The 13321-nt window shown below is 39.8% G+C and overlaps 1 protein-coding gene across 2 annotated transcripts in view; it reads right to left on the bottom strand.

The window, feature by feature from the left end:
• The window catches only part of usp4 (ubiquitin specific peptidase 4 (proto-oncogene)), a 65125-nt gene that overhangs the window by 30378 nt on the left and 21426 nt on the right, over positions 1-13321 (bottom strand). For both annotated transcript variants that reach the window (XM_052017935.1, XM_052017936.1), the window contains exons 4-6: positions 11629-11755; positions 3966-4111; positions 3065-3126 (exon numbers count right to left, since the gene is read on the bottom strand). In XM_052017935.1, coding sequence (XP_051873895.1) covers positions 3065-3126; positions 3966-4111; positions 11629-11755 — 335 coding nt within the window. The remainder of the gene's footprint in view (positions 1-3064; positions 3127-3965; positions 4112-11628; positions 11756-13321) is intronic.

The following is a 13321-nucleotide window of genomic DNA, read 5'->3' as shown; positions in this document are numbered from 1 at the left end:
TCCCGAAAGTTTCAGCACCACCTCTTTTCTAATATCTACATGCTCAAGCTTTTCAGGCCACTGCAAGTCCCCACTACAATCCCTCAGATCTTTTTCCGTAGTGAATACTGACGTAAAGTATTAAGTACCTCCGCCATTTCTTCTGGATCCATACACACTTTCCCGCTGCTGCACTTGATAGGCCCTATCCTTTCGCATCTCATCCTCTTACTCTTCACATACTTGTAGAATGCCTTGGAGTTTTCCTTAATCCTGCCCACCAAGGCCTTCTCATGTCCCCTTCTGGCTCTCCTAATCTCTTTCTTAAGTTCCTTCCTTTTAGCCTTGTCCTCTTCCAGATCTCTAACATTACCTAGCTCTCTGTACCTTTTCTACGCTTTTCTTTTCCTTTTGACTAGATTTATTATAGCCTTCGTACACCATGGTTCCTGTATCCTCTCGTGACTCCCCTGTCTCATTGGAACATGTCTATGCAGAGCTCCATAAGTGATATCATATCTTGAAGCACTTCACAAGAAATTAATTCAATGCAAGTCAACGAAGCACAAGAGGCCAAAACTGGAGCAGCAATGATCTTATTTGTTCAGGCAGAAGAGGGTATATAGCTTGGGATTGAGGTTGAGTTGGGAGTGGGGAAGGAGAAAAAGCGTAGCAGGGATTTGAACACAAGGATTACAATTTAAAACAAAAACATTGTTGGACCAGAAACTACTATACATCAGCCCATATACGGCCAAGAACTATCAAAGAGAAATGTGATGAAAAAAAGTTAATTTATTTGGAGTTACTAATTAAGGAAAGGATGCTGTTGAGAATACTCTGATCTTTGATTAATGTCATGGAATTTAAGATATGTGAACCACAAAAACAGATGAAATCTTGTGCAGTACCTCATAGCACTGCACTGGCTTGTTGATATCACACTGTAGTCAGTTCAAACCAAACCAAGAATTGAGCTTAAATCCTTTTGAATTAAAATTTGGGGTAAAAATTTTAAATGAACAAAGTCAAAAGTTGTTAGATTTCTATTTGTGAGGCTAACTTTGTAAAAATTGACATTCAGTATATGTACCCTCTGGATTCAATTTGAGAGAAAGAAAGTATGCATTTTTGATGCTGCCTTTCACATTCATAGATTTATACAGCATAGAAACAGGCAATTCCGCCCAAGTTGTACACGCCAACCAATGGGCACCTTTCCGTATTAATCCCATCACTCAGCACCTGGTCCATTGCCCTCTATGCCTAAGGGATTGAAGTGCTCATCCAGACACTTCTTAGGTACCGTCAGTGATCCAGCTTCAACCACTTTGTGGCAATGTATTCCAGGTACTTACTGCTCTCTGGGTGAAGAAGGTCCCTCTCACATCTCCTCTGAATCTTTCCCCCTTTAGCCCAAATCTATGTCCTTTGGTTTCATCTACCTCTGAAAAGGAGTAAAGTTTTATTCTATAGCCCTCATAATTTTATACGCCTCGATCACATCCCCTCTTAACCACCTCTGCTCCAGGGAAAAAAAGACCTGGCCTCTCAGTCTCCCCTCCTAACTGAACTTCTCCATCCCAGACAACATCCTGGTGAATTCCCTCTGCACTTTCTCCAGCACTATCACATCCTTCTTATACCTTGGTGACCAGAACGGCATACAATACTCCAGCTGAGATCTGACCAAGGTTTTCTAAAGTTGGAGCATTACCTCCCTACTTCTGTATTCAGTGCCCCAGCTAATGAAGGTTAGTATCCCATATGCCCTCCTAATCACTGTCTATCTGCACTGCCACCTTCAATGATAGTTGGCTCACAGGTCTTTAGTTACCAGGCTTTTTCCCATTATCTTTCTTGAAAAGGGGGACCACTTTTGCTGCCTTCCAGGCACCTGGTACCTCATGTATCCAGTGAAGATTAAAAAAAATCCCAGTCAGAACCCCAACAATCTCTTCTTTTGCCTCTGTAGCAGTCTGGAGTAAATCCCATCTGGCCCTGGGGATTTATCCATCTTTAAACCCGCCAGGACACTGAGTACTTCCTGTTTATAGATTTGACAGCAGTGACATAAATCAGTGAGATGCTGCAAACATCACAGTGTGCCACTACTGCAATTATGCAAAGCATCACCCCAAATTAACAGAGGAAACTTAGTTTGACAAGCTAAAATTAGAGCCATACAGAGCAGAAACAGGGCCTTTCGCCCACCAATCATTAAGCATCCATATTAGTACTGCATAAACCCAATTTATTCTCCCCCTCAATTCCATCACCTATATACCGGGAACAATTTACAGTGGCCAATTAACCTACTAATCTGCACGTCTTTGGGATGTGGGAAGAAATTGGAGCACCGAGGAGAAACTCACATGGAAACAGGAAGAACATGCAAAGTCCACACAGACAGCACCAGGCGTCAGAATGAACCCGTGTCACTGAAGCTGTGAGACAGCAGCTCTACTAGTCCCATCACTGTGCTGCCCCTTAAAATAGTGATGAGCACAGTTGAATAAAGTAAAAATGTTTAAATTTTTTTTAAAACTTCATATTTTGATTTCAGGAAAGTAAAAGGGTGAAGGAAAATCTACGGTCACCAAAATTTGGGAAGCAAAAAGAATATGACCAGCCAAATACATACTTAACATTCCTCCCCATAGATTAGTTAGCAGGTTGAAGCTATTACTATACCCCCGGCATTAATTTCGTATCTGGTGATTATCAAATTTGATTCAGTGGCACCGTCTCTTTACCCACAGCAATTTCTCCTTTCTTCTACCCCTGAAGGCATCGACTCGAATTAGCCCCCCAATATCTCAAACTACAATTACTCCTAATTAAGCTTCAAAACCAATTCTCCCAGGTCCCTAATCTGTTTGAAATCCATCCTGAATGTTGAAGATTACAAAATATGCTGAGAAAACAGAAGCTTTAACACCACGCATTTATTGATCATAGGAAGTACTAACCAAGATTTTACAAAAAGATAGAGGCATGCACTCTGGTTAACTTTTGAGGTTAAATGTGCAACTTCACTGCCTCAAGAAATTATTGTAGAGAGCATATGATGATAGCAACTTACTTTGTTTGAGAAGTTTGTCTTGGCCATGTTCCATCTTCATTCTTCAGTTCTATTACTAGAAGCTAACAGGTAAAGAAAGATATGAACTCAGTTAATGTCAGATCACTGCTGCAGAGGAGTCAGGCCTATTCTGCTCAGAATTGATTACAAAAAAAGACATCTGTTTCAATACATTACGATACATGACAAATGGATTACAGTTCTGTAATTCACCAAAACACATTATTTGAAAATTATAGCATCATGACACCTTGCAGCCACTATGCAATGGATAAAAATTACTTTATATAACAATGCTATTCCCTATTTCAGGGTGCTACCTATAATGAATTTGCACAAAACATAGTAAAACTATACAATTCAATAAACAGTTAACTGAGTATTTGCCATCGTCCTAGATTTTATAATTGACATTATTATTTTAAAGCTTCTCAAGTCTAACATGTTGTTTTAGAGATTTGATTAACGCAGAGAAATCAATGTCTGATGTACCTAAACAGCCTTTACCTCAATTGGCTGAAAAGACTCCACTACAATTTCAATGAACTTACCCTCTTTTATAAAATATGTGCGTGCATGCTTGCATTTTCATTATTCTGTGTACCATATTCAGAATAATTAAAAATACAAGGTAGAAATATCTAGTCTGTTGGGCAATTTCTGTCTACAACTACCTCCAAGGGAAGATTTAAGACAAATGTCATGCTGTTCAATGTTTTATTTATTATGGGGTTGCAAATCTGGCAGTAGAAAAAAGGAAAAGAATGCTGAACCGATGTTTGTATTAATCATCAAGTGTATACCCTTCTCCCAATCTCAATTATATTTTTCTTCTAAAATCCCTCTGCATTCATTCCCATCTCCAGAGTTTTCATACAAAACAGCAAAATGCTATACTCACCTGCCCCTGATACAGACCAGCATCTTGTACAGTGTTATCTGGCTTGTTAAGTGGCTCATAAGTATTTGTCATGTATCTATTCCACAACCTTGTCTCCTTCTCAACTGGGATACTGAACAACTTTCGCATCTCCTTTTCTATTGTATCTATTTTTAAGAGAAAGTACAAATAAAAATTGAATACATTAAACACAATGGCTCTCATGACAGCAAGGAGAAATAATACTGGTGACAACATCCCCCCAAGTATAATGGTGCATCAATAACAGGTGTCCTCTTAAAATAACATGAACTCTGAAGATTCCGTTTTCTTTTTATATTGAAAACTTATCACAAGAGCAAGGCATTAATGGCCCAGTGGCAATGTCACTAGTAACATGCAAGAACAACTTGAAACATATGAAACAGAAAATTCAGATTTCTTCCCACAGCAAAATTAAACAGAATTCTTCTCAAACTTGAGCACCATTCAGAAGGTATTTTTAGTGGAAACTAGCAAGCAAAAAAGACTCCTCGCTTAACACAAGTCAGATAGAAATTTAGCTGAATACCTAGTTTAGTGAAACCAATCTGGAGAGTAAATGAAGTAAAGATAAGATCTTTATTAGTCACGTGTACATCGAAACACACAGTGAAATACACCTTTTGCGTAGTGATTTTGGGGGGCAGCCCGCAAGTGTTGCCACGCTTCCGGCACTGACATAGCATGCCCATAACTTCCTAACCGGTACGTCCTTGGAAAGTGGGAGGAAACCGGAGCACCCGGAGGAAACCCTATGAAATGCCCAAGTTATTAATTTTTTATTACTACAAACTGTATTTTGTTGTATCAAGACTCAAATAAGCTTGCTTTAATTCAGTTTGTCAGGCTGATGAGTTACTGAGTATTAAGCAATACCTCAACCAGCAAAAGCAAACACTTATTTTTGGACACTACAGTTTCTTTTTTTTAATGAACTACCGCACTGCAGATAAAGGACAAATCAGTTACAATGTCAGCAACGTAAATGTTCATGGAACTTTCACTGCACATAGAGGAAGCCATTTCACACAGAAAGTACGTGCTGGCTCCTTGAACGAGCTGTTCAATTAAGACCTACACTTAAACTGTCACCGAAATACACTTCATTTACCCCATTTCATTTACCAAAAATACTTTCTCTCTTGATGAGTGAGAAGCAAATTTCTCCTGAACCCTCCTGCCACTTACTTTGCTTTTCCTAGGTTTATTAGGGCTGAAGATGCTCCCTACTGTTACTTCTCCACTGACTTCACTGAAAAATACTTGCATATCTGCTTCATTAATTTGTCGATATAGAGTACATACTGAATGATGAAAATTTTGAGAATTCAATACACAGGAGAAATGAGGCAAATTTAGTACAAGGGACACCAGCCATGTGGACAATGAAAATTTGCCCCAACAAAATTCACAAATCACTACCCGAAAATGTATGGCACAGAATTCACCTGCACTGAATTTAAGCAAAGAAAAGTAAACAAACAAAATTTTTTTTTTAAACTCATGTTTCTTGGCGCACGCACAAATGACACGGCTTCAATTTATAGAAAATCACAATACTGACCGTTTTCTAGGAACACCACACTGTTCCCCCACCCCTTGTGATACGAGGCTCAGACTCAAAAGTGCTACCTCAAGACTTCACAAGGAAGCGACAGGTGGAAAGTGAACAGCTGGAGGTTGTAGCCCCTATCAGTACAATGACACAGGCAGAAAAAAAGATGAAATGTTGAAAACAGTGAGATCAATAAACAGGACCTTAATGGCAATGATGTCTGGATTACTAATGGCCATTGAATACCGAACTCTAAAATCAGTGCAGATGAATGCATGGCTGAAGAGAGGCAGGCTTCAGGTTACAGAGCCTTTGTGATGTGTTTGGGATGAAAAGCAGGATGCTCCAACTAGTAAATAACTAAACCCCCGAGGGGGGAAAAGGAAACAATAATGGAAATAGGGAAAGAGAACTTTGGCAATGGATTTATTTTTTTTAAAGTACTATTCAAAGAGTCAGGGAAATAGAAGTGAACAAGAACACAAAGGCACAGAGTAAGATACTGTGACAATGGATAAAAGATGGCCAGGAATGGGAGCTCAATATTTCTGGTTATAATATTTCTAAATAAGATGAGGAAAATGTGTGTGTTTAAAATAAAAAGGGTGAGAGTAACAGCATTAGATAAGGATCCAATATAGAGAGGATGTTTCCCTTTTAACTCATTTTTTGGATTGTGGGCATCACTAGTTAGGCCAATATTTACTGCTCATTCTTAATTGCCTTTGAGAAGATGGTGGTGAGCTACTTTCTTGAACCATTGTCCTTACAAAAATTCAATTGGGCAGGACTTAGATGTGGTGAAGAGTTAATGGCAATATATTGCCAAGTCAGGAAGTCACATGTAGGGGAATTTGCTGGTGCTATGTGCCCACTACCCTTTTTCTTCTTGGCGGTACAGGTCACAGGTTTCAGAAGAGTTTCTGAATTAGCTGTAACTGCAATGCATTTTGTACGTGACATATATTGCTGCTAAACGGCAACAGTGGTGGAAGGTTTACGGTGGTGAATGGGATGCCAATCAATTAAGCTGTCAGCCCTGGACAATGTCAAGCTTCTTGAGCATTCTTGGAACTTCACATCCAAATGAAGAATATTCCATCAGTTTGTTCATGTGTGAACTGACTGATAGGGTGATAATCAGCTGGATTGGATTTGCCCTGTTTTGTAGACTAATGATATGCTAGGCAATGTAGTTTGGTGGCAAATTGAATACCTGTTTTTAATCAGCCAAGCTAAGCTTTTAAGAGTAAGGTGACATACTAAAACTGCATGAAACAACACTGATAGAGCCAAATGAGAGTCTTGTGTACAGTTCTTGTTACCACACAACAGGAAGGATATGACAGCAGTAAAAGGAGAAGTTTTACAAGCATGTCGCATGGGCGAAGAATTATAGTTACAAAGAAAGGCTGACTCAGACTGGTGTTAATTTCTTTGGGAGTAAAACAGTTTGATGGGGAGACTTTATTGAGGTGGAAAATTATGAGTGGCCTAGACCTCAAACAGGGAGGATCCTTATGCGTTAACAGCGAGTTCAATTACTTGGGGACGTAACAAAAACAACGTTGGAAACACTCAACAGGTCAAGCAGCATTGGTAGGGAGAGGAATAGAGTTAATGCTTCAGGTCGAGGACCCTGCATCAAAACCGGAAAATGAGAAATACATTTAAGTTGTATTTCTTAAGTTGTAAGGTGGAGAGCGCAGCAGGAACATTTCTCAAAGGATGCAGACCAAGGTTGTCAAGTTAACTGTCATTTTAAAAGCTGGCAATTGGAACAAAGAGACAGAAACGACTGTAACATAGACTGGAACAGGAAATTACAGCCACAATTTTTGTTATAAAAACATGGTGGGGAGGGGGATGGGGTTTACTTGAAATTGTAAAACTCAGCATTGAGTCCCACAAGTTGTAATCTGCCAAGTTGAAAGAGCTTTTACTAAGCACTGTTGGAGTATTGTAGGAGGCTGAAGGCAGAGGTAAGAGGGAGAGTGAGAAATTAATTTAAGGTGACAGACAACTGGATGCTCAGGGATACTCTTGTAGACTGAATGGAGGTCTTCTGCAAAGAGTCATTCAATTTGCATTTAGTTTCTCCAATGCAGAGAACACACTGGGAGTACTGAATGCAATATACTAAATTCGAAGAGCTGCAATTGAATTGCTACTTCATTTGGAAAGACTGTTTGGATCCTTGCATTGGTGGGGGGGGGGGGGGCGGGGAGGGGAAGGGAGGGAGGAGATTAAAAAAAATGCAGCACTGCCTTCATTCCTGTTGTTGGATGGGAAAATGCTGTGAGAAGGGGAACGGCTGGTGGAGACAGGAAAGTGGACTATGGTATCGCAAAGGGGAGGGGAGGGGAGAGGAGGGTAAAAAATCTGTCCAGTTGGGATGCAGATTAATAGAAGAATGTTTCCCCACTGCCCCAAAATGGTTGTGAGCATTCAGAACCCTCAAACTGAGAGGGTCACGGTGAAGAAAATCTCCCACAATAATCACTTGATAAACCATAACCTAAAAGCCAATGGACATGGGGAAAATAGCCTCATTTTATGTCATCTATTTCTATGACTTGGAACCCTGCAGTAAAAATCCAGTTATTAACAGGGTCCTTCTGCTGTTCTTAAATTAAACAATAAGATAGTGCTTTTAAACAGTAAAAAAATCAAAGGTACTTCGCAGTAATGTTATCAAACAAAATTTGACGCAGACATGAGAAGTAAGTGAAATGGTCAATGTAGATTCCAGCAGTGCTGATAGGAGAGGTGCAAAAGTTTAACAAGGTCATTTCAAAACTTAGGCTTTGGCAGCTGAAGGCACAGCCAATTGCAGAGTGATAAAATCAAACAGGGAATGCAGCAGAATTAGAGAAGTGTAGGTATTCAGCAAGACTGCAAGTTACAGAGAAATAGATGTGGGTGAAGGAAAGGTGATAAGCCATGATGGGATTTAAAAAGGATGAGAATTTTCAAATTAAGACAACCCTTCACAAAGATAGTTTCAGTCTTTGAACTCAGTCCTTCTGGAGAAATATAATATCAACCATTAGTTATACATTCCCATCTTCTTTATTTCCTGATCCAAAACCTCAAGCATTCACTGCAGCCAGAAATATTTTATTCTCTTCCTTACCATACTAGAGGCAGTTTGCAAAGCCACAATTCCATAACTGCATGTGGTTGAGCCTGCAGCTCAATGTAATGCACCTTGCATTATAATATCTTCATTCCAAGGTTATCACTTATTTTTTTCTCCATCTAATTCTTGCTCTTTCTACACTTGTTTATTCTGATGTTGTTTGTGCAGCTTGCCTTCTGTTGCTACATCCCTGTTCCTATCTCCATGCCAAACTAATTTAAACCATCCATGGTGAACCATCTGATTTTTCCACAAAGTCACTGGTCTCAACCCTATTTGGATGTCAGCTGTCTGTTCAGTACAGCTTGGCCCTGCTGCAAAACTAATCCTGACACCTGGGAATCTGAAGCTTAGCCTCCGACATCACTTCCCTTGACACAAATGCTTCTCTGGAGAGTAGTCCAGAGGTTATGACACCTTGTGCTGCTCTTCCTGAAATCCTGATTGGCCTCAAGTTGTTTCCAACACACAAGGGGTTTCAACTTGGACCACAACTTCAGACTGATCTCTCTGTAATGATGGAAACCAGTCTCCTATTCTTACAACTATTGAGGATAAATTAAGTGAAGGTAACCATCTTGAAGGAATCTTAATAAGTCTGCTAAATTCAAAAGTGCAAAGTTCATTTTTACTGACAGCAAATTTCAAAATGCTAAATAAAGTTTACTCCACATTTTAGTTTGGGGAGCTTTATGGCTTCATGATTAATTCTCCTCATCTAGAACCAGAAGTGATTAGAGTTCCACCTTGTTTCCAATCACAATTGATATAAGACAGAGAGGGCAGTTACCTTAATGACATACTTGCAATATCTGGAGTCAGATTAAAATTAATTATGCTCATTATCAAAAAATTAGATGACCTAATTTTACAGCCATTAACTATGAATCAGTGTTAACCTCAACCAGAACCCATTGTGTTGAATGCAGAACTGTAGATGGGTGTGCATGACTCAGATGTTTCAAGAACCAGAGAGGTTACAGCTCAGACTGATTTACGTTATACCTTTCCTATCTGCTGACTGCTAGTGACTTGGCACTTGTTGAACTCTAGAGTCTGTTTGACAGTGCATCAAGGCCTACATGAATAAGTTTAAGTAGAATACAAGAGCCAAATAAGATGTCTATCTGAAAAAAAACTAAGGCTCAAAAACATAGAATGTGTTTTTCTTGCTTGCAACTTGTTATTAATGTATGTATAATGTGACCTCTCAAGCAATCATGAAAATCACTGGAAAAATAACCTGTGGTATAATGAGATTCAACAGGACAGCCAATAAGAGAGCACAAGGGTAAAACCAGTCATTTCTGATTCTAAGTTAGTTGACAAAATTTGACTCTTCTCCTCACCTCCACCCCCCCCCTCCCCCCACCACCAGCAAATCCATTGCTGAGAAAATGCAGAAATCCTGCCGAGAGTCACCAAGATGTTTACTGTAACATTTAAGGAAGAGCAAGTCAAGGTAACAATGCATCTTGCTTCTTTCTTCTGCTTCTACCAACTCTCTTCAGTTTTGCTACTGCTTCTCTCATTCTGCCAACTCCCCACACACCCGCAGACAACAAGCCCATAGAAAAGAGTGAATGGTTGGGGCTTCTGTTTCATGCCCTACTGCAAACACTGCCTTAGTGCCTGTTCTTGTTGTTTCTTCTCCAAAACTCCTCTCTAAATCACCCTGTAGCAGTTATCATTAATACCTCCAAGCCCATGCCTTTATGAAAGAAAATTTTGGAAAAAAGCTTTGTGATGCATAAAACATAAAATATTGTTGAACTTGCTGTAGTAACTGACTGCACCTCAGTGGGTTCTGCTTTCACCAGAAGTACACAAAGCTGCTGCACATTTACAGGTATGAATGACAAGCAGTGAACCATTTTCACATCCAGGAACACAAGAACATTGGTAAAGCTGACCACAATCCATTGTTTTGAACAGGACCCTATTCAGCCAATTGAGTCCACAACAGCTATGTACAGTAATCCAGTCAGTCCTAACCCCCTGCTCTTCCCCACACCCTTGACAATTCCCACTCCCACCCTCCCTCCCCCACCCTCTACAATTACTCAACAAATTATTTTCCCTCAAGTATTTATCCAATTTGGCTTGGGAGCAAGAAGCTTAGTCATTTGGTTTAGAAGCCCTGATTTACTCATACATCTGTGTCACCACGGCTAGAATCATGATTCCTGTAAAGTTAAAGATTCATCCAGGTTGTGCTTTCATTCAAAAAAAAAGGCAAAATTCAGCAGCTGCTGGGAATCTTAAACAATAGAAAATGGGGTAAGAACTCAGCACCTAAAGCAGCATCTTCGGCAAGACAAACAGTTCACGGTTCAGAACAATAACCTTTCATCAGCAAGTCATTGACCTGAAATGTTAACAATGTTTCCCATTCTCCAAAGATGCTACCTGCTTACGCATGAAATTGTGTGCCTGGATGGCATGTAAACAAAAGCTTTTCACTGTATCTCAGTACACGTGACAATAATAAATCAATTACCCTGCTGAGTATTTCCACCATTTTCTGTTTGTATTTGCGTTTTTATATTTTGGTTAAAAACTTCTAAGAGACCATGACAAACTTCATCAGTACAAACATGAAATTTGTTCCACTTATACGGCCAATAGTCCACCTTCTTCATAGTTTCAGAATGCAGTCTATTTAAAAGATATGAAGGAATGCCCTTTGAAGACTGCGTTAAGTTGAAACCGTTTACTTTTAAATGAATTAATGTCTAACAAATCCATTGAGAGAAAGGTGGGGAGAGATGATGGGGCAGAAGGCCCTTCTTTCTATAAAACATCTCGACTTATCACAAAACCAAAATGAACAGCTACATGATGCAATACTAAGGACAGTGCACAATGGTTTGAAATTGATCATATCATCTCCTTTTACACCAGTACAATACCCTAGAAATAACATCTTATAAAAAGTGTTTTACCTATGGTATCTGCTTTGCTGAAGTGACGTGTCACCACATTGTCCATGTTGCTGTTTTCACATAATTTCAATTCCAGGAGGTAAACCTCCACTTTACAATGCTTCACAAACATTCCATGTTCAACTACCTGAGAATGGAATACATCACAGCATTAGAAAACATAAGACCAACAGATCATGGAAACAAAAATTGGTTTATGGTTTATTATTATTATTTGTACCAAGATTCAATGAAAAACTTGTCTTGCATACTGTTCATACAGATCAATTCATTACACAGTGCATCGAGGTAATAAGGTAAAACAATACAGAATGCAGAGTAAAGTGTCACAGCTACAGAGAAAGTGCAGTGCAGGTAGACTAAGGTAACTTCAAGAAGGGGAGCAATGCAATGATTCTGTCTACATCAATGGCACTGAGGTTGAGAGCTTCAAGTTCCTAGGAGTGAACATCACCAATTGCCTGACCTGGTCCAACCACATAGACGTCACCGCAAGAGAGCACACCAGCGCCTCTACTTCCTCAGGAGGATAAAGAAATTTGGCATGTCCCCTTTGACACTCACCAATTTTTATCGATACACCATAGAAAGCATCCTATCTGGATGCATCACGGCTTGGTATGGCAACTGCTCTGCCCAGGACCACAAGAAATTACAGAGAGTTGTGAACACAGCTCAGCACATCATGGAAACCAGCCTTCCCTCCATGGACTCTGTCTATACTTCTTGTTGCCTCAGTAAAGCAGCCAACATAATCAACAACCCACCCCCCATTGGGCAGGAGATACAAAAGCCTGAAAGCACATATCACCAGGCCCAAGGACAGCTTTTATCCCGCTGTTATAACACTATTAAATGGTTCCCCAGTACAATAAGATGGACTCCTGACCTCACAATTTATCTCATTCTGACCTTGCATTTTATTGTCTACCTGTATTGCACTTTCTCTCTAGCTATGACACTTTACTCTGCATTCTGTATTGTTTTACCTTGTACTACCTAATTGCAATGTGTAATGAATTGATATCGTTACGAGCCAGGTTGCTATTTGGTGAATGTCCCTTTAAGGCACCTGGACAGTAGTGGACAGTAGAGTAGTTTTGTGTGTGTGTGTGTGTGTGTGTGTGTGTGTGTGTGTGTGTGTGTGTGTGTGTGTGTGGTGCTATCAAGACAGCAAGACTATAACAACGTGCTGGCTGTTTTGCTCAGTGAGGAGAGCGAGAGAGACTGCTGGTCTCTGTATCAATGGATGGAGAACAATAGCTATGTCTGTCACTACAATCCAACTATGGATTTTTGGAGCAATCAAATGGAGTCCACTTTGTTGTTAACCTGTACTGGAAGGCAGGTATTTCTGTGGGCGGCCACGTATCGAATGCCTTCGGGGTGGCAGATACTTCAGAACAAAGCAGCGGAGGTCAGAGATTGAGGTGTCGTATGGGTTCCATTGTGGAACATGTGGATTTTGTAATTTCTCTCTACATTTTCTCTTCAGTCAACGGTGGTTTTGCAAAAGCCTTTGTTCACGTTTCACCTCATGACTTGCTGAACTGAACTTCGGAGAACTATTCCTAGATTTGGAGAATTTGCCACACACACACTTTAAGTTTTTTAGTTTTGGGGTTAATGTTGAATATCTAACGTTTTTACTTTTCTTATTATCACAAGTAGTTATTAACAAAATAGTTTCTAA

The sequence above is a fragment of the Pristis pectinata genome, chromosome 6 (assembly GCF_009764475.1).
Source record: "Pristis pectinata isolate sPriPec2 chromosome 6, sPriPec2.1.pri, whole genome shotgun sequence".
Classification (NCBI taxonomy): Eukaryota; Metazoa; Chordata; class Chondrichthyes; order Rhinopristiformes; family Pristidae; genus Pristis; species Pristis pectinata.
The sequence above is the reverse complement of the archived record's forward strand: the minus strand, read 5'-3'. Positions and strand labels throughout refer to the sequence as shown.